This window comes from Erpetoichthys calabaricus, chromosome 4 (genome assembly GCF_900747795.2).
Source record: "Erpetoichthys calabaricus chromosome 4, fErpCal1.3, whole genome shotgun sequence".
NCBI lineage: Eukaryota > Metazoa > Chordata > Cladistia > Polypteriformes > Polypteridae > Erpetoichthys > Erpetoichthys calabaricus.
The window spans coordinates 136,849,246-136,868,217 of record NC_041397.2 but is presented as its reverse complement, the minus strand read 5'-3'; the positions used below and the strand labels follow the sequence as shown (position 1 = coordinate 136,868,217).

Genomic DNA, 18,972 nt, shown 5'->3' with positions numbered 1-18,972 from the left:
AAAGGTTAAGTAAGTGTTGCAGTGGGAGGTTCGGACCGCATTATGGGTATTTCCATTATTTCTTATGGGAAAAATAGTCTTGACTTACAACCAACTGGAGTTACAACCAGCCCTCGCGAATGAATTGAGTTCGTAAGTCAAGGGTCCACTGTACTTTATATTGTTCTTCCCCCTCTTTTACGGCACGTCCGGAACTGTCGCACGTTTAAAGTGTGCAAGAGCTCGTAGTCACGTAGTCGTTGACTCTGCTGCATCTCTCTGCTCTGCTGTCGTGTGTAGCATAGCGCAGTCTTTTCATGGTTTTTGCTAGTGCTGTACCTATCTGCATGTTGTTTCGAGTTTCACGCTATATCGGCCTACATTTCAATACTTTCAAATACTTGTGAATTTTTGATCAAACCCTAATTAAGATGGCTTCAACAAAGAAGAGAAAAGTGGACGCTGAGAGTCGTACATTTCAAGAGAAATGGACTGACGATTATTTTTTTATAATGCAGAAAGAAAAACCTCTTTGTTTGATATGCTTGGAAAGTATTTCAGTTTTAAAGGAATACAATTTTAAAAGACACTACAATACAAAACACGCTAATTACAACAGTTACAAAGGTAAACTAAGAACAGATAAGATACAAAATTTGAAAAAATGTGTATCGGCACAACAGATGTTATTCCGCAAACATACTGATGTAGCTGACAATATTGTTCGTGCAAGTTTTATTGTTAGAGAAAAAATTGCGAAGCACTCAAAACCATATTCTGAAGGCGAGTTTGTCAAGGAATGCCTTACTGCAGTCACGAATGTTCTGTGTCCAGAGAAAAGCCATGAAATGGAAAAGATAAGTCTTTCTCATTGGACAATAACCCGACGAATCGACGAAATGGCCAGTGACATAAAATTAAGCATTAAAAATATTGCATCAAAATTTGAAGCATTTTCCATTGCTCTTGATGAGAGTACAGACTCCAACGATACCGCTCAATTGGCTATATTTATTCGCGGAGTTGATGCTAGCTTCAATTGTACGGAAGAATTGCTTGCTCTCCAACCAATGAAGAATATAACAAGGGGTGAAGACATTTTCCAGGAAGTAAAAACTGTTTTTACTGTATTTGATTTAAAGTGGGAAAAGTTATGCGGAATATCCACCGATGGAGCTCCATCGATGATTGGACCAAACATCGGAGTTGTTGCCCAAATAAAAACCGAATTATCAAGTAACAAAATCAGTACCGAAGATTTGTCGGTATTGCATTGCATTATACACCAGCAAAACTTATGTGCAAAATCAGTTAAATTTGCACATGTGATGGGCACAATAACTGCATGTATAAACTTCATTAAATCCAGGGCGCTAAATCACCGCCAATTTCAAGAATTTCTGGCTGATGTTCTTTCTGATCATGAAGATCTTACATTTTATTGTGAAGTGCGTTGGCTTAGCAAGGGAAAAATGTTGAAACGTTTTTATGATTTGAGAAATGAGGTATCTCTTTTCATGGACATGAAAGGAAAACCTATTCCTGAGCTAGAAAACAAACCCTGGCTGTGTGATCTTGCATTTCTTGTCGACCTAACAACACATCTAAATGAACTTAATGCTAAATTACAAACTCAGGGACAAATGATTCATGAGCTTTATGGACACATAAAATCATTTCAAAATAAGCTTCGACTCTGGGAAAGCCAATTAAAGGAAGGCAATACTTATCATTTTCCCACACTTGCGAACCACGAAGATTTTGATTGTGAATCGTTTGCGAATGAATTAAATTTATTGAGTGGAGAATTCAACACTAGGTTCCGTGATTTTAAAAATCAAGAAGCAAACTTGCAAATTTTCTCTTGTCCATTTGATGTTGATGTCGAACTAGCTCCACTTTCATTGCAAATGGAATTAATTGAACTACAAGAGAACCTTGTCCTGAAATCAAAATTCAATGATATTGAATTACTTGACTTTTATAAAAACTATTTCCCACGTGACAAGTTTCCAAAGCTCACAGCTTTTGCTCAGAAAAGAATGACTCTATTTGGCAGCACCTATAAATGCAAGCAACTTTTTTCAAGGATGAACTTCGTAAAATCCAAAACCAGGACGCGAATTACTGATGAGCACCTAGAAAACACATTGCGAGTTTCCACGTCCACAATATCGCCTAATATTGATAAGCTTGTGACCACCATGCAATCTCAATCGTCGCATTAATAAAGAGTTTTTATTAAATAATATATTAATAAATATTTGTTGTTTTTTTTTTGGCCTTCTTGCATTTTCGATTTTCAGAAATACATATATATCCTGAAGTACTCCGGCCCGCGTAATCTTTCTACTTTCTAATCCGGCCCATAGTCCTCTCAAGGTTGCACATGTCTGCTGTAATACATTGTTCTCGGTCAGACGTGCATCGCGCAGAGAGACTCTACCTCAAAACTGTAACCTCCTCTCCACCCAGCTTCCTGCTTATTTCCTTCATGCCAGAACTCGACTCATGCAAGGTTAGTTTTCTTGGTTGTTTATGGTTAGTTTTTGTATAAATTAAGGATTTTGTTAATTTTTTTCCCCTGTGCTTAAAACTCATTAAAAAAAAGTGTTTACAGCGAGCAGTTCGTAAGGCTATAGCGTGATCTCCTGCAATGTTACTTTTCTTGGTTGTTTATTAAAAAAAGTGTTTACAGCGAGCGGTTCCTAAGGCTATAGCGTGATCTCCTGCAATGTTACTTTTCTCTGTTCAAGGTTTTCTCAGTGTTATTCAATGTTTTTACATTTAGTTTACTATTACACTGTGCATTCTATGGTATAATTAACTATTATTGTGCTTAAAAATCTTTAAAAAAAAATATTTACATACAGTTCGTACGGTTCGGAATGGATTAATTGTATTTACATACAATCCTATGGGGGAAATTACTTATGGGTTACGACCAAATCGGGTTGCAACCAGAGTTTTGGAACGAATTACGGTTGTGATCCAAGGTTCCACTGTACATGGTTTGGACTTCTATTTTGTAAAACATACTGAAAGCACTTACAATTACCAAAACAATATTAAAAAATATAAACATAAAATCACAGTTCATCTTTTGTGCACTGCAATAGCTCCTGTTGTTGCTTAATTATGTCATATAAATGAGTCAACTCTGCAGTCCTTTCCTGGAAAGGAGAAGTCAAAAGACTTTAGATTCAAAGAAATGTATAGATTAGGCTTTTAAATAGCAAATAAAAGACTGAATACAATTTTGGAATATGTAACTGATAGGGTTATTTATTTACAGTCATATGAAAAAGTTTGGGAACCCCTCTCAGCCTGCATAATAATTTACTCTACTTTCAACAAAAAGATAACAGTGATATGTCTTTCATTTCTTAGGAACATCTGAGTACTGGGGTGTTTCCAAACAAAGATTTATAGTGAAGCAGTATTTAATTCTATGAAATTAAATCAAATGTCAAAAACTGGCTGTGCAAAAATTTGGGTACCCTTGTAATTTTGCTAATTTGAATGCATGTAACTGCTCAATACTGATTACTTACAACACCAAATTGGTTGGATTAGCTCATTAAGCCTTGAAATTCATAGACAGGTGTGTCCAATCACGCAAAAAGGTAATTAAGGAGGTCAATTGCAAGTTGTGCTTCCCTTTGACTCTCTTCTGAAGAGTGACAGCATGGGATCCTCAAAGCAACTCTCAAAAGATCTGAAAACAAAGATTGTTCAGTATCATGGATTAGGGGAAGGTTACAAAAAGCTATATCAGAGGTTTAAACTGTCAGTTTCAACTGTAAGGAATGTAATCAGGAAATGGAAGGTCACAGGCACAGTTGCTGTTAAACCCAGGTCTGGCAGGCCAAGAAAAATACACGAGCGGCATTTGCACAGGATTGTGAGAATGGTTACATACAACCTCCAAAGACCTGCAAGAACATCTTGTTGCAGATGGTATATCTGTGCATCGTTCTACAATTCAGCGCAATTATCACAAAGAACATCTATATGACAGGGTGATGAGAAAGAAGCCCTTCCTGCACTTACGTCACAAACAGAGTCGGCTTGTTGTATGCAAATGATCATTTAGACAAGCCAGATTCAAAGTGCTTTGGACTGATGAGACAAAAATTGAGTTATTTGGTCATAACAAAAAGCACTTTGCATGACGGAAGAACACCATATTCCAAGAAAAACACCTGCTACCTACTGTCAAGTTTGGTGGAGGTTCCATCATGCTGTGAGGTTGTGTGGCTAGTTCAGGGACTGGGGCCCTTGTTAAAGTCGAGGGTCGGATGAATTCAACCCAATAGCAACAAATTCTTCAGGATAATGTTCAAGCATCAGTCACAAAGCTAAAGTTACACAGGTGTTGGATATTCCAACAAGATAATGACCCAAAACATAGTTCGAAATCTACAAAAGGCATTCATGCAAAGGGAGAAGTACAACGTTCTGGAATGGCCGTCACAGTCCCCTGACTTGAATATCATTGAAAAATCTATAGAATGATTTGAGGCAGTCTGTCCATGCTTGGCAGCCATCAAATTGAACTGAACTGGAGAGATGTTGTATGGAAAAATGGTCAAAAATACCTCCATCCAGAATCGAGGCACTCATCAAAGGCTATAGGAGGCGTCTAGAGGCTGTGATATTTGCAAAAGGAGGCTCAACTAAGTATTGATGTAATATCTCTGTTAGGGTGCCCAAATATATGCACCTAATTTTTTTATGATGCATATTTTCTGTTAATCCAATAAACTTAATGTCACTGCTGAAATACTACTGTTTCAATAAGGCATGTCATATATTAAAAGGAAATTGCTACTTTGAAAGCTCAGCCAATGATAAACAAAAATCCAAAGAATTAAGAGGGGTTCCCAAACTTTTTCATATGAAAAAGATGTTTTAAATTGCACACTGTCGTATATGGTTTCATTTATGAATTATAAAATAAGTAATTATCTTAAGTTTCAGCTCAAATGAATAGAAATATTAGCATGATGAGTTTGCACTGACTACTGACTAGTTACATTAGTTATCCCTCAATGGGCAAAAGAAAGATCTCCACAGCAAATGTATTTGCTGCCAGAGCTGACCCACTGACATTTTGTCTCGCACTCAGGCCTATACCTTGACAGCCTCTTATGTTTCAAGGGTTCATTAGCAGACACCACTGTGTGTAGCGTCATGTTGTGGATGTTTCACTATATTGTGTGTTGCAACTTTTTTTAAATCATCAACATGTGAACACAACATAATAGCAAAGAGTGCTTGTCCGCCTGAAAAATCAGCACAACATCAAAATAAAAATACATTCCCTCTGCCTGGATAAGGGGTTTGATTTTAATTGTTCTCGGGCTATTCTCTTCACTTTGAAGAGCTAGTGTATATATGAAATGATGTGTAAAAAAATACATGTCAAATAGTGTCCCTTACTTATTCAATATGGTATTCTGTACTTTATGCTCCAATACAGGACAATCCCATATTACAAGGGACCAGTAGTGTGTCTACTGGTGATTGTGGATGAAACTCATTATCGAGCAAACAACACAGGAAACTATCAAGTGCTATTAATAGACTTGGATTCATTAGGTATTGTTTCATTAAGTATGAAGTACAGTCAAATTGACCGGATCAAATGAATGCATTTAGTATTTTCATTTAAAGATTTAACTGCAGAAATTTTTAACGCATTAAGCACACATTTTGTTTCCTCTCTCTCTGTCTGTATATAACCACAGATACACACACACATTAAATACAATTAATAAAGTGAATAATACAAGTAATACAGTGAGTATTTCTGCTCCTACTGTGCTGAACTTATGGGTGAAAAAATATTTAAATGAATAATTAAAATAATTTTTAATTAAGTATACAGTAATCTCTCCTCCATCGCGGGGGTTGCGTTCCAGAGCCACCCGTGAAATAAGAAAATCCGCGAAGTAGAAACCATATGTTTATATGGTTATTTTTATATTGTCATGCTTTGGTCACAGATTTGCGCAGAAACACAGGAGGTTGTAGAGAGACAGGAACGTTATTCAAACACTGCAAACAAACATTTGTCTCTTTTTCAAAAGTTTAAACTGTGCTCCATGACAAGACAGAGATGACAGTTCTGTCTCACAATTAAAATAATGCAAACATACCTTCCTTTTCAAAGGAGTGCGCGTCAGGAGCACTGAATGTCAGAAAGTGAGAGAAAACCAAACAAATCAATAGGGCTGTTTTGCTTTTAAGTATGCTAAGCACCGCCGGTACAAAGCTGTTGAAGGTGGCAGCTCACACCCCCTCCGTCAGGAGCAGGGAGAGAGAGAGAGAGACAGAGGAAAACAAACAGTCAAAAATCAATACGTGCCCGTTGAGCTTTTAAGTATGCGAAGCACCGTGCAGCATGTCGCTTCACGGAGCATCTGCACACAGAAGGTAGCAACTCTTTCAGCATTTTTAGACGAGCGTCTATCGTCTAGGTGTGCGAACAGCCCCCCTGCTCACACCCCCTACGTCAGGATCAGAGAAAGTCAGCGCAAGAGAGAGAGAGAGAAACAAAAGTAAGTTGGGTAGCTTCTCAGCCATCTGCCAATAGCGTCCCTTGTATGAAATCAACTGGGCAAACCAACTGAGGAAGCATGTACCAGAAATTAAAAGACTCATTGTCCTCAGAAATCCGCGAAGCAGCAAAAAATCTGCGATATATATTTAAATATGCTTACATATAAAATCCGCGATAGAGTGAAGCCGCGAAAGGCGAAGCGCGATATAGCGAGGGATCACTGTAATTCATTGCACAATCAGACATTTTTTGAATTACTAGAACATATATCTTCAAAGTCAGCTTTTATAAGGTTTTTTTTCCTAATGCACAGTAGTAAAATATTAACACAAATTTGATTTGACCATATTGTTTGCTGCTCCAGCAGACCCCCGTGACCCTGTGTTCGGATTCAGCGGGTTGGAAAATGGATGGATGGATGGATGGATGGATATTGTTTGCTGTCTAATTCTCACTTAATTACAAATATTTAACTTATGTAAAATGTTCTTCTGATGTTAATAGTAAGACCCCTGTTACAAGTCTGATGGTTTCTAATTGTGTTCTTGTGATTCAACAGACATCATGCAATTCTCTCTGATGAAAGGCAGTCAGAATAAGTCTGTTGTGAGGTATGATCAAATTGACTTTCATCCATTTTAGCTAGCAGTCACTTTGAGTTTCCTTATATAAACAAAATGTAAAGGTGTGGGGAAACTTTGTTACTACAAAGCATTTTTTTCTTGGTGAGGTGGCAAAGAAAAAACTCAAAAATTCAAATGAAATTCACATGAACTTCAAATTTATCAATTTCTCACACATCCACCACCAGTCAAAAGCTTTAGAACACCTCAGTCTTTCCAGTTTTTCTTCAAATTTAAATCAGCTGAAATGCAAAGAATGACCTAAAATGGTGAAAAGTAAACTGCCATAAATTTAAAGTTTAGGTTAGCAAAAAAAAAAATGAAAAAAAGGAAATTTCAGAATATTACAAATGGGCAGTCTTCAGGGAACAACTAATAGGTTACAGAGTATAGATGTCTCATTTGTTACAACTCTGCTTTAAGACAGACAGAAGGTTTTTAGGTAATCAACAAAAGTTGAGAAACCTGTGCAAATTGTTTAAACCTTACAAGTTGAAGCAATTTACTTTAGCTACAAAACATCTGTAGGATGTAAATACATAAGGGAAATATCTAAGCATTACATGGCACCATACCCGTTATCTGATGCAGGGAAATCAGGAAACCAATATCTCCCCAGCCAAGATGTGAAAGCAAAAGTCATTATCATGAAAACAATGAAGTCATTGCATAATCAAATGAGAAATATATATCTGCATTTTTAAAATGCACCATTTTCCTAATCCACACTATCACACTAGACCTGGGATATTCAAAAATATAACCTTTGAAGGCATTTTTGAAAATATTTGTTTTGGTGGTCGAAAATGCTGTTTCAGTGTGGACTGACAGCCAAAAACATATATATATATATATAAAAAAAAAAAGATGTGTTTTCAAATTTATCCATGTTACTGTTAATCAAGTCTTGGTACGTATTTTGATGGTCAGTTCTTGTTCTCAACAAATCTGTTAATGTTCTTCATTGCTGGTTTTGGATATGTAACTGTAAAATCAAGTACAAAGTGTGAAACTGGAATGTAGGAAAGCAAGCAAGCAATCTGTTACTTGCTGGTAACTAACAAGAAAATTCATAAAATAAGCATGGTATAAGAGTTTCTAAAAGTAACAGCTTCATAACAAAACATACCCCAGTAATGTTTGTCTCAATAACATGACAAGCAAAATTACACCAAAACCTTTTGATACAGGACACACTAGCCCCTATAAAAATTTATATTATGAAACACACTTCAATTTTTTAGCAGAAGTGTGGCACAGTGGTTTATGCTCCTAGGTTAATGCTCCAGGGATAAGGAATTGAACGGAGGCAAAGTCAGTGTCTGCAAGAGTCAATTCTAGGCACTCTAGTCCCTCCAATATACTGTATGCTAGACTGACCGGAAAATTTAAACTGATCTGGTATGAGTGAGTGTGGAGAGGAATGCCTGCCTGGACATACTATGGAATACACTGGGTACACACACTGGTTTCTGGGATATGTTCAAGCTCACTACAGTATATTGAAATAAGCAGTTAGATGGATAGATTTCACTTAGCAGGTTTGGTTAATTTCACATTCATTTGTTCTTTACATTTTATGCCACTTTAGACAAATACACACACATATTTGTACATCCTTTAAAAATCATTACACTAAACATGCATGTTCAAATCAGTGTTATTTCTTTTGCTCAGCGAGTCTCTTCCTTCCTTGCTCAGAATGGATTGCTCAATACCAACCGGTCTGGCTTCAAGAGGAACCACTTGACTGACATGGTTCTACTGAATGTGGTCGATCAGCTATAATTTGCTAGAGCTACCAACATATCAACAGACCTGGTCATTCTAGATCTCTCCTCTGCCTTCAACATAGTCAACTACAACATCCTTCTTGGCACCCTCTCTGACCATGGCATCATTTGGACTGCTCTTAGATGGTCTGTGTCCTATATCACGGGCAGGTCCTTAAGTGTGTCCTAGCAAAGGGGAGTTGTCAAAGACACATCAGAAATGCACAGGGAAGCCCCAATGATCGGTGTTGGGCACTCTACATTTCTCTCTGTACACCACCTTGCTCGGCTGCACCATCCAATCTCATAGGTTCTCTTATTAGTGCTATGCTGATTATACACAGCTGTACCTATTGTTCCCTCCTGAAAATAACAGTATCAGCTAGAGTCTCTGCATGTCTTACTGGTATCTCAACCTGGATGAAGGACCACCATCTACAGCTCATCCTGGCAAAAATCAAGCTTCTCGTGATCCCAGCTAGCCGGTCTGTTTAATTCTCCATCTCAGCGACAGTGAGCCATGCTATACAAATACCTGCCAAATTAGTGTGCAACCTTGAGGTGGTGACTGATGAGCAGCTATCTTTTTCTGACCACACTTCTGCCGTTTCTCATTCATGCAGGTTCACAATGTACAACACCTATAAGATCAGCCTTTATCTGACAGAATATGCAGCACAACTTCAGGTCCAGGCTTTGGTCTTGTTGCGTCTGGACTACTGCAACTCACTCCTGGCAGGAGTACCCACATGTGCTATCAAGCTAATGTAGATGGTTCAGAATGCAATGGCCCATCTTGTATGTAACCAACTGAAACGCGCACATGTCATTCCTCTTTTCAGGTCACTACATTGGCTCCCTGTAGCAGTATGCATCAAGTTCAAATCCCTGATGCCTCCCTACAGAGTAATCAATGGGTCAGAAAATGTGTATATGAAGAAACAGTTGAGGTGCTATGCTTCTTCTCACTCTGTGGTGGATTGCCGGTTTCCCATTCCGGCCCTCACCCCCAGGCCGCCAGGAGGAGCTCTCCCAACAGCGTAGACGTGCCCCAAGTTCCAGCAGGGCCTCATGGACTATGTAGTTTCTACACACAGCCCTGCTGGATACCTTGGGGGCCACCAGGCGTCGCTGTAGGGGGGCTCGTGGGCTCTTATGTGCCCTATAACTCGGGGGTACGTCGTCATCATCATGTGACAGGAAGAAACAACGTGCTCCCGGGTTGAGGAAAAGGACTGTTTACCCTGACCCGGAAGGAATAAGGAACTGTGGACTGTTGGACAGGAACACCTCCGGGTCAGGGTGTATAAAAGGATTGTGGAAAAAGCCCAGACACTGAGCTGAGCTGGGAGGTAGGAGGGCTAAGTGTCTATTAAATTTGTTAAATTAAATTTGTTAATCTATGTTTGGCACAAGTGAAAAGTTGTAATAACTAATACATTTACAATCAAATTGTTACCTGTCCTACTACACTTTGGGTAACATTAGGCTAGGGACTGTTTGCTAAGCAATTATGTTTACCTCTTTTGTAAGATGCTTTGGATAAAAGCGTCTGCCAAGGAAATAAATGAAAATGTACTTTACCTCAGCCTTATGAAAAGGTACTGAAGTTTTCCCTTTATAAATCTTGGCAAAGATTTAAGATTCAAACATTCATTAATTCTAAGAAATAGGAATACAAGTCTTTCCTTTCATGTATGCTGATTAGTGACAAAGAACACCTTCTAAACAGTGTTGTAACATTTAACATATCTGAATATATGAAAATGTGTTCTTCATGTCACATATTTCCCGACTTTTTGTGTAGATTTGTGCAAATCAATTTTGACAGTTGCCTCAAGCACCGTGACCTTGAGAGTGGAAGCTGACACCTTAAGATCCATTCACAATAACCTAAGAAATCTTGGGGATACAGTATCTTGAGCATTTCTCAATGACTATCTCCCATATTCAGCAAGACAATGCAATCTTGCTAAATAAATAATTGAAAGGTATAATCTGTTATTTCTTAAGGTAGATCATTTTGGTCTTTTTCTATCAGACAAACATGATCATATTTCCCTATATTAAACAGTTTAGCACTGATAAGGACCTTTGTTGGCACTTCTTATATTGTACGTAGGCTTCTTACCCTTGTTTAAGACAATTAGAATCAAATACATCCATCTCTTTTCATGTTTCATATGTAGAGTTCAACTTTTCTTCTCATTTGTGGAGCAAATAAGATGTCAAGCTACATTTTAACAATTTTCCTCAAGCTGTACCTCATGTTTAACGATCTTTTGAGAGCAAAAATAGCTGGGTAATTATAAATTAGAGACTAGTATATTCATGAAGTTGTATAGTGGTACTGACCAGTACAAATACTTACCTTACAAGGTGTTTAAAAGTATGAAATTAGAATACAACATTTTTCATGTAGACAAATGCACCTGAAGTTAGCTGCACAAATAAACTGATGATCAAGACTACTCGCATTTCATTTTAGGTCACTGTTGTGATGTGGTAAGAGGAAACTAACATGACAATGACTTCCTTACTTTGGGACCATTCACTCACTTTATAAACACCTTTTATTTTTTGTTCACATTTAGAACAATACATGATAAAAATATGCCACAAGTCATCCGATTCTTTAGAATATAAAAAAACAATTGTTAATGCCATGGTCTAAGTTATTGAGAGACAAGGGGCACGGCTGTCATAGCTAAATCTTTAAATAAACTTAAAGTTTAAATAAAGGGCAAAAACATCATCAGTGTAAAATGACTCCAAGTTACACAATACCCTAGGCACACACCGAACGTTCTACAAGCCTTTAGAAATATTAAAACTATAAAAGTTAAAAAAAAAAAAAAAAAAAAAGTGTGTGTTATATTTAATAAGCACACAAATGATAGAATCAAAAATAAGATAATCGTGAGAATTTGAATGATAACAGGATGATGGTAACCATGTTTAAAATTATTTAGAAAATGCTACATTTGAAGTTGTGTGTCCCAGTTAAGACACAGATCATTGTTTAAAAGACTGGACAGCGTCTAAGTTATTTTAAACATTGGTATAAAGATCTTCAGAAAGTATATGGTAAGTATTTCTCAGACAACACTGTCAGGGTGAAAGGTGTTTTGCAAGGATGTAATGAAAGTAGAGGTAAATGCTAAATTCAAGCTTAAGCATTTTTCCAGCGATTTAGCACTAGACCAGACCACTCTTAAACTGCACAAAAAGTTATTTCTCATTATTTTCAATTACACTATTCACACCTAAGGGTTTTCACAGCAAAAGGTTTGAAAAATTTCTGCATACAGCAGATGAGTGTTTTCAGCCCAACAATGTTTCCACTGACATCAATGGTAACACTCGTAAAACGGTTTATATACAAAAAAAAAAAGTTTACAGGAGTGAAGCAGCTATTTAAAATGAAACAAATGCATGCATGTGCTTCATTCATCTAGTGGCAGCTACTGAGGGAAAGGTCAAGCAATCACATACCTTACATTACAATCAAGTGACAAGAATTCAACAAATATTATAGGTATACATTTAATTTTAATCAGGTTAAAGTTTAGTACAGATGTTATAACATAGGCAGACCTGGCATTCCTGCCTTACAGCTCCAGTTATATGGTGTTCATGTTATTTTTGCCATTGCATTTCTGGATTAATTGGCATTTGTGAGTGTGTTTAACCAAGTGTTATTAACTATTTTAATACTGAAAATAATTTTCTTAATTGAAAATTATTAATAACATGTTTAGTCCTTCATGAAATAAACATCTCTCTTCCCCAGTCTGAGCCCTGGGTGAACACTGAGTGTTGCACCACCTAGATCACAATGTTTTAAAAATATTATTAGCAAATAACTTAAATGTACCCCTCAGAACATACAGAATTAAAAGTATATGAAAACAATGTATGTTCCGTTCTGTTGAGTTGATTATTGCCGTGCATGATAACCCCTACCTCACCAGCTGTTACTAGCTGATGACCGAATCACATGCTTGCATGTTGTTTCACCGAGAGCAGTAGGCGAAAAACAAAAAAAAAAAAAAAAAAAATTGTGTTTCCATATATCACTACTTATGTACTTATGACACCTGTGTGTAATCCTGGAATTTTTCACTGTACTGCCCGGCTTCAGGGAGTCCAGAATTATCCTCTTGACTTCCTTTGCTGCAGGAAAGAACGAGTCTATCTGTGCTTATGAAACCGACTACACCTGCTCTTCAGTACTGTGTTTGCCAGGATTAAAAGCACTAAAGTTCTAGAAGTCATTCTTGAAACACAACACTCACCTCACATCATGACAAGACCCTACAAAATAAAGTTAATCATATTTTCACTGTAAAACACTGATGTCTTGTGCTCACCCCAAACCTTCCAAAAGCTCCTGTGCAGGGCATAAAGTAGTCATGTCCGAGCCTAAGCCAAGGTGAGTGAGTGAAACACGGACATAATGTTAAATAAAAAAATAGACAGTTCTTTATTAAAAAAGTAAGTGATGTGAAAATATCAGGTTTTAGGGTCTTCTAAATTCATCAGTGAAACAAACTTCAAGCAGTGCAAAGTCCATATTTATACAGTTGATAAAATAAAAAATAAAAACTAACAAAAACATTGCTACTCCAGGCCTATTTCCCCTTCTCTCATTATCTACTGTAAGCTATTCAGAAAAGGTACTACACACCACTCCTTTGCCCCTTTACCCTCATTCCAGGTCTCTTCAAGGTAGTGATGGTTTACAACACACACACAAAAAAAAAAAATCAAATGAGGTCCAGTTCACAATATTTATTCCCCATTCTAAGCGCTCATCCCAGCTATTCCAGAGATTCATGTTGCACTCTCCCAATACAACAGCCACTTTTGAAGCTTGTGTTCTCTCTGGTTTAATGCCCCCAGTTCACAACATTTATTCCCCATTCTAAGCGCTCATCCCAGCTATTCCAGAGATTCACAATGCACTCTCCCAATACAACAGCCATTTTTGAAGCTTGCACTCTCTCTGGCTTACTGCCCCCCTCCATGATGACAGTCTTACCTTTTTTATACAACCTCTGGATTTAAGCTACCAATCCTGACAGACATCTTGCCCGACTTCCACCAATCACCATGCACACCCCCTTAATCTGTCCTACCTGCTGCAATCTGGAAGCAAGCTTACAAAGTTAACTGCCCTATCTCTGCACATGTATTCACAACCATCCAATACACTGCCATACCCAACCCAATCACACTGTGGTAAATAATCACGACTCATATCAATCTCTCTGGGTCCTCTATTTATTTCAACACGAAACGGCACAGTTTTGCTCTTCTACCCACAGATAGTTACCAGCGCGTCTGTTGCAGCCGGGTCAGCTTGTGTTGCACACCTCATACCTCCCGTCTTAATGCTGACTTACAACTCCAACCCTTAGCTGCTTACCACTACCGGAGCTTTGACACTCTGCTCGAGGTAAGTGCCACCATGTAACTGTTTAAATTGCTATACTCTGTTCTATAAAAAGCTATACCTACCTATTATTCTTACTCACACAAACACCCCGATGAACACAGTCACCAAAAGCATGACCTACCACAAACCCTTCTTTGAATACAATGGAAAAATGCTTGATAAATTCTTAAAAAACACATGAAAAAACAGCAAAAAAAATCTAAGAGCCTAAAAAATTATTTTTCACTGATGATAAAGCTTGTAAAGAGTGCTAAAGAAATGCTGGAAATTTACAATTCTCAGGTGTGAATGGCTCCAAAGAAGTAGCCAGTAAGTGCACTTGCTTTCATTATCATGTTTTTTGAAGAATGTTTAGAAAGAAAAAAAAAAAAAGTGTCAGTAAAGATTTTAATTAGTTTCATAAAAAATTTAAATCTCTCCCCATTGTTCACAACAAGTCATCTTGAATGGCTTCAGATCTTCCATGGACAGCATTCTGGCTGTACATTGTACAATCTTTCATCAATTCTGTTATTACTCACAAACCATACTCCAGTATTAAAGGAAGCTACTTAATATGTATGTCTTAGAAGTGTTGTCAATTGATGTTGAAAGCAAACCTGTTATTTTCTCTTTCTTGTGTATATATTAATAAACTTATGCAGATACATGTTGCATACACAGTTTATTTCTTATTACTGTACACTGTTATAATTATGAAATTTTATTATTTTTAAATTAATTCTCTCCCTAAAATGATGTGCAAAGATATTTATATACATGCATATGATTTTCAAGTACCCGATACCATCTCATGATTTGACAGCTTATATATTTCAGTCCCCATTATGAACTACTCAACACATGAGGCACTTAGACTGTGTCAAAGGAGGAATTAAACAGAAACAGAGGACAAAAGGCAAGAAAAGCAACAAAAACATTAGTAAGTTGTTCTACAGTTACAGGAGTAAATCAAATGGCTACCAGGGTAACAGTAAACTCACAAATGATGGGCTCTTTTCAACTCTGATTAAATACCTGAAGTGCAGAAGTGAAATAGCCCACTCTTACCTCCTGCAAAAGATCTGCCTGCTCGATTGCTTTAAGGACATTTTTCTTCGAAGTCTCCTGTGCTTCTCCTCCTAAAAGAAACTCATCGAGGATGAAATAGGCCTTCTCAAAGTTAAAGATTATATCCAGTTCACATACCTAAAAGGTAAATGATAGGCAATAGAAGAAAGCTTTCATAAAGAAAATGGCGCTTAAATATAATGAATATTTGTTTAGAAGTAAATATTGATGGAACAAATAATTAAAACCTTGCAAAATTCTAAAAAGTATGATGGTGTGTAAATTACATAAAATGCAAGACATCCAAAGTAAACACTTTATGCACTCTAAATTTAAAATAAAAAAAATTTGAAAAGCTTAACAGGAAGAGGCTGCACTCCTGCAGAGCTGTATGTAAAAGCTCTCATGTTTTACAGTAAAATCAGCTTTTGAGATTCGTAGGTTTACAATTCATGGATCCGCCTATTCACTGGTTTGTCATCAATAATTACATGATCAAATAATCAATTAAATGATAATTTTACAAAGTAAACTGGAAAGGAGTCATTCCCTCAATGCTGTGTGTTTGAATTAAATACTAAGTTCTCAACCTATGAATAAGGGGAAGAGCCAGATCTTCAAGTCAAAACGCAAGGCTTTGTGTGAATGACATGTTTCCTGTTTATTATGAAAAGCCCCTTTCAAGGAAGCAACTGTTTACTATATTTTAGCAATATAATGCACACATTTTGTATGTCTGACCTATGGTTAACAGAATTGTGGATTATGCAAAAATAGTTATGTGAAATTTTTTTTTCCCATGGACCTTTTTCACATTGTTTGCCAATATCCAGATACTGGACTCCAGAATTAGTCACCGCTGGGTACTGACTTTTAATATTCAAGATATACGTTCTCCATAAAAACATGAAACTAATTTTTTTCTCAGCCACCACTGAAAACTACATGGAGTAACTAGGAAATTACTAAATTTCACCCTGGGGACAAATAAAAGTTCTACCGAAGTATCATTTAAAAAAAAAAAAACAGTTTTTGGGTGGAGTATTGCTTTAATGAGTTGACAGTAAGGTATATGAAGGGGGAAAAAAATGCAGGAAATTTGTGAAGCTGATGCTGCAGCTAATAAGCAGGTGCGAAGACTTTCTATGTTATTGTTGCAGTACAGTACATGGTACAGTAATTACATTCACTTACCTTTTTGGTGTTATATTTTTTAACTGTACTGTCTAGAATTAGTTAAACAATCAACTGTATGTTATTGGTATGGCTTGTGGTAAACCATACAGCACTGAAAGTAAGTTAGGGGTACCAAAACACATTTATGAATTTTTGCATTTGCAGGGGTCCTGCAACCCTAACCCCATCGAATCACAAGAAATAACTACTTTTTTCATGCTCAACTTAATTACTCAACTATTAACAGAAGTGAATAAAATAAAGCATTAGCTCATTAAATGTCAAAAAGTTAAATGTTATACAGTACATAATAGTCTAACAAGTAAAGAAACATAACTTACGCTGCCAAAATATTTATCCAACAGTTCTACGTAGCGATGTATAATTTCAAGGGTTATTAGCTCATTGTCCTGATCTTCAATGGCACAGCAGAAATACAAACTTGCATACCTAAAAAGAGAGAAACAAATACTACAGAGCTACTCACATCTTAGCAAAAAGGCCTCAAGGAAAACCTTTTTAGCGACCTCTCATACATACATACATACATACATAAATAACAGTAGAGGTATAGCACATCTGAATTCTATTTCTGTTGTGCACAACATTGTTGTAAAACCAGGGGCCTCATGTGTAAACGATGCGTACGCACAGAAATGTTGCGTACGAATGTTTCCACACTCAAATCGCGATGTACTGTATAAAACCTAAACTTGGCGTAAAGCCACGCACATTTCCACGGTACCTCATACCTTGGCGTACGCAAATTCTCTGCTCGGTTTTGCAGACTGGCAGCACCCAGCGTCAAAGTAATGCTACTGTTCCTGTGTGGTCACCCTTTCTTTCCTAGATCCACATTCCTGACGGGGCTTTATAAATACACTGAAACTAACTGCATATTGTTTATTAGTTTAAGGCATCTGATTGTAATTAACCTGTAACACTATAATGGTCCAGGGAATAGCCATAGTATTCCAAATACCATAACTGCTTTAGCATTGTTACTCTCACTGCATTTTCTTCTTTTTACAGCTGCTTCCGTTAAGGGTTGCCACAGCAGATCACCTTTTTCCATATTACTCTCACTGCACCACTCAGAGTATTTATATCACTGTATCTAAGTGGGGAATCACAGCAGCAGCTGATTGGAAAGAGAATTATTGGTATACAGCATGAAGCAGACGCTGCCTGAGCCACATGCAAATGCTTCAAAGCCTTTCCTCTATGGACCTCGTGGTTCAGAAAAAGTTTCATCCCAAGAACTATAAATGCACTCAATCAGTCCATCAAGTGCTCCTTGTAGAACTGTCTGTACTTATAAGTACAATCACCTCACTGTAAACTTGCACTACAATTATAAAATTGAACAACCTGCGCCACTTTATAATGCGTGTATTTACATATGATGACGATATCACTTTTAAGATGAAATGCAGCAAAATATGTTGATTATACAGATAAAACTTTAACTTCATTTAAATAATCTGTATTGTTAATAATTAAACATGTGAGGACACGGTGCCGCAGCGCTAGCTAGTTCACGGATAGCTCCTGCCTTGCGCTGTATTATTGCTGGTGCCGATGCGACACTGGAAGGATAGACGGATAGAATAATTAAACATGTACTACGAAGATATTTCAATGTTCCTTAAAAGTTTTGAAGAATCGCCGTTGTAAGCTTACAGATGGCTTCACGTCTATTACAGAGCTGATTATGTGGCGATTGGGTATTTGGAGAAAGAAAAGTAAGGACAGGAATTGGAGGTTTGTACGTTTGAAAGAGACAGTACTTTTGTAATAAATTATTTCATCAAAGGTCGCGCATGGCACAGCAAGCCTCTTGCGTGAGACACGACCAATCACTGCGCCACCGTGTTCCCATGTTTAATAACATGCTTTCATTCCTATCATCATGAAAAAGATATCACGTATACATATCAGTATTTTAATTATTCAGAGAGCTGTAATATCATGAATGTAATGGATTATGTGTCCTGTCGAAGAAAGAGAAAGCCCGTTTAAGAAGCAGGTAGTGATTCACACACATAGAGCACATAGATGATCAAATACAGAACAAAGCATTTAACGTGCTACTTTAGTTACAATGGGATTTGAAAGAAAAGCCAAGGAAAATGACACCTTTTATTGGCTAACTAAAAAGATTACAATATGCAAGCTTTCGAGGAAACTCAGGCCCCTTCTTCAGGCAAGATGTAATCAGAACGTGGAAGTTTGTGTATGTACAGATTCCTGCATCTGGATTTTTCTGTGCGTACACACATTCCCGCTTTTGTACTTACGCCATGTTATAGTGTGAGTTCTACACACGGCTTTATAAATGAG

General features: G+C 37.1%; 1 protein-coding gene across 3 annotated transcripts in view; it reads right to left on the bottom strand.

Annotated features, from left to right (window-relative positions):
• LOC114650288 (AP-1 complex subunit sigma-2) overlaps positions 1–18,972 on the bottom strand; it is an 87,777-nt gene that overhangs the window by 39,086 nt on the left and 29,719 nt on the right. For all 3 annotated transcript variants that reach the window (XR_003715981.2, XM_028799830.2, XM_028799831.2), the window contains exons 3-4: positions 16,971–17,079; positions 15,454–15,591 (exon numbers count right to left, since the gene is read on the bottom strand). Coding sequence is in view for 2 of the 3 variants with exons in the window: in XM_028799830.2 (XP_028655663.1) it covers positions 15,454–15,591; positions 16,971–17,079 (247 nt within the window). In the remaining variant the exon portion in view is untranslated. The remainder of the gene's footprint in view (positions 1–15,453; positions 15,592–16,970; positions 17,080–18,972) is intronic.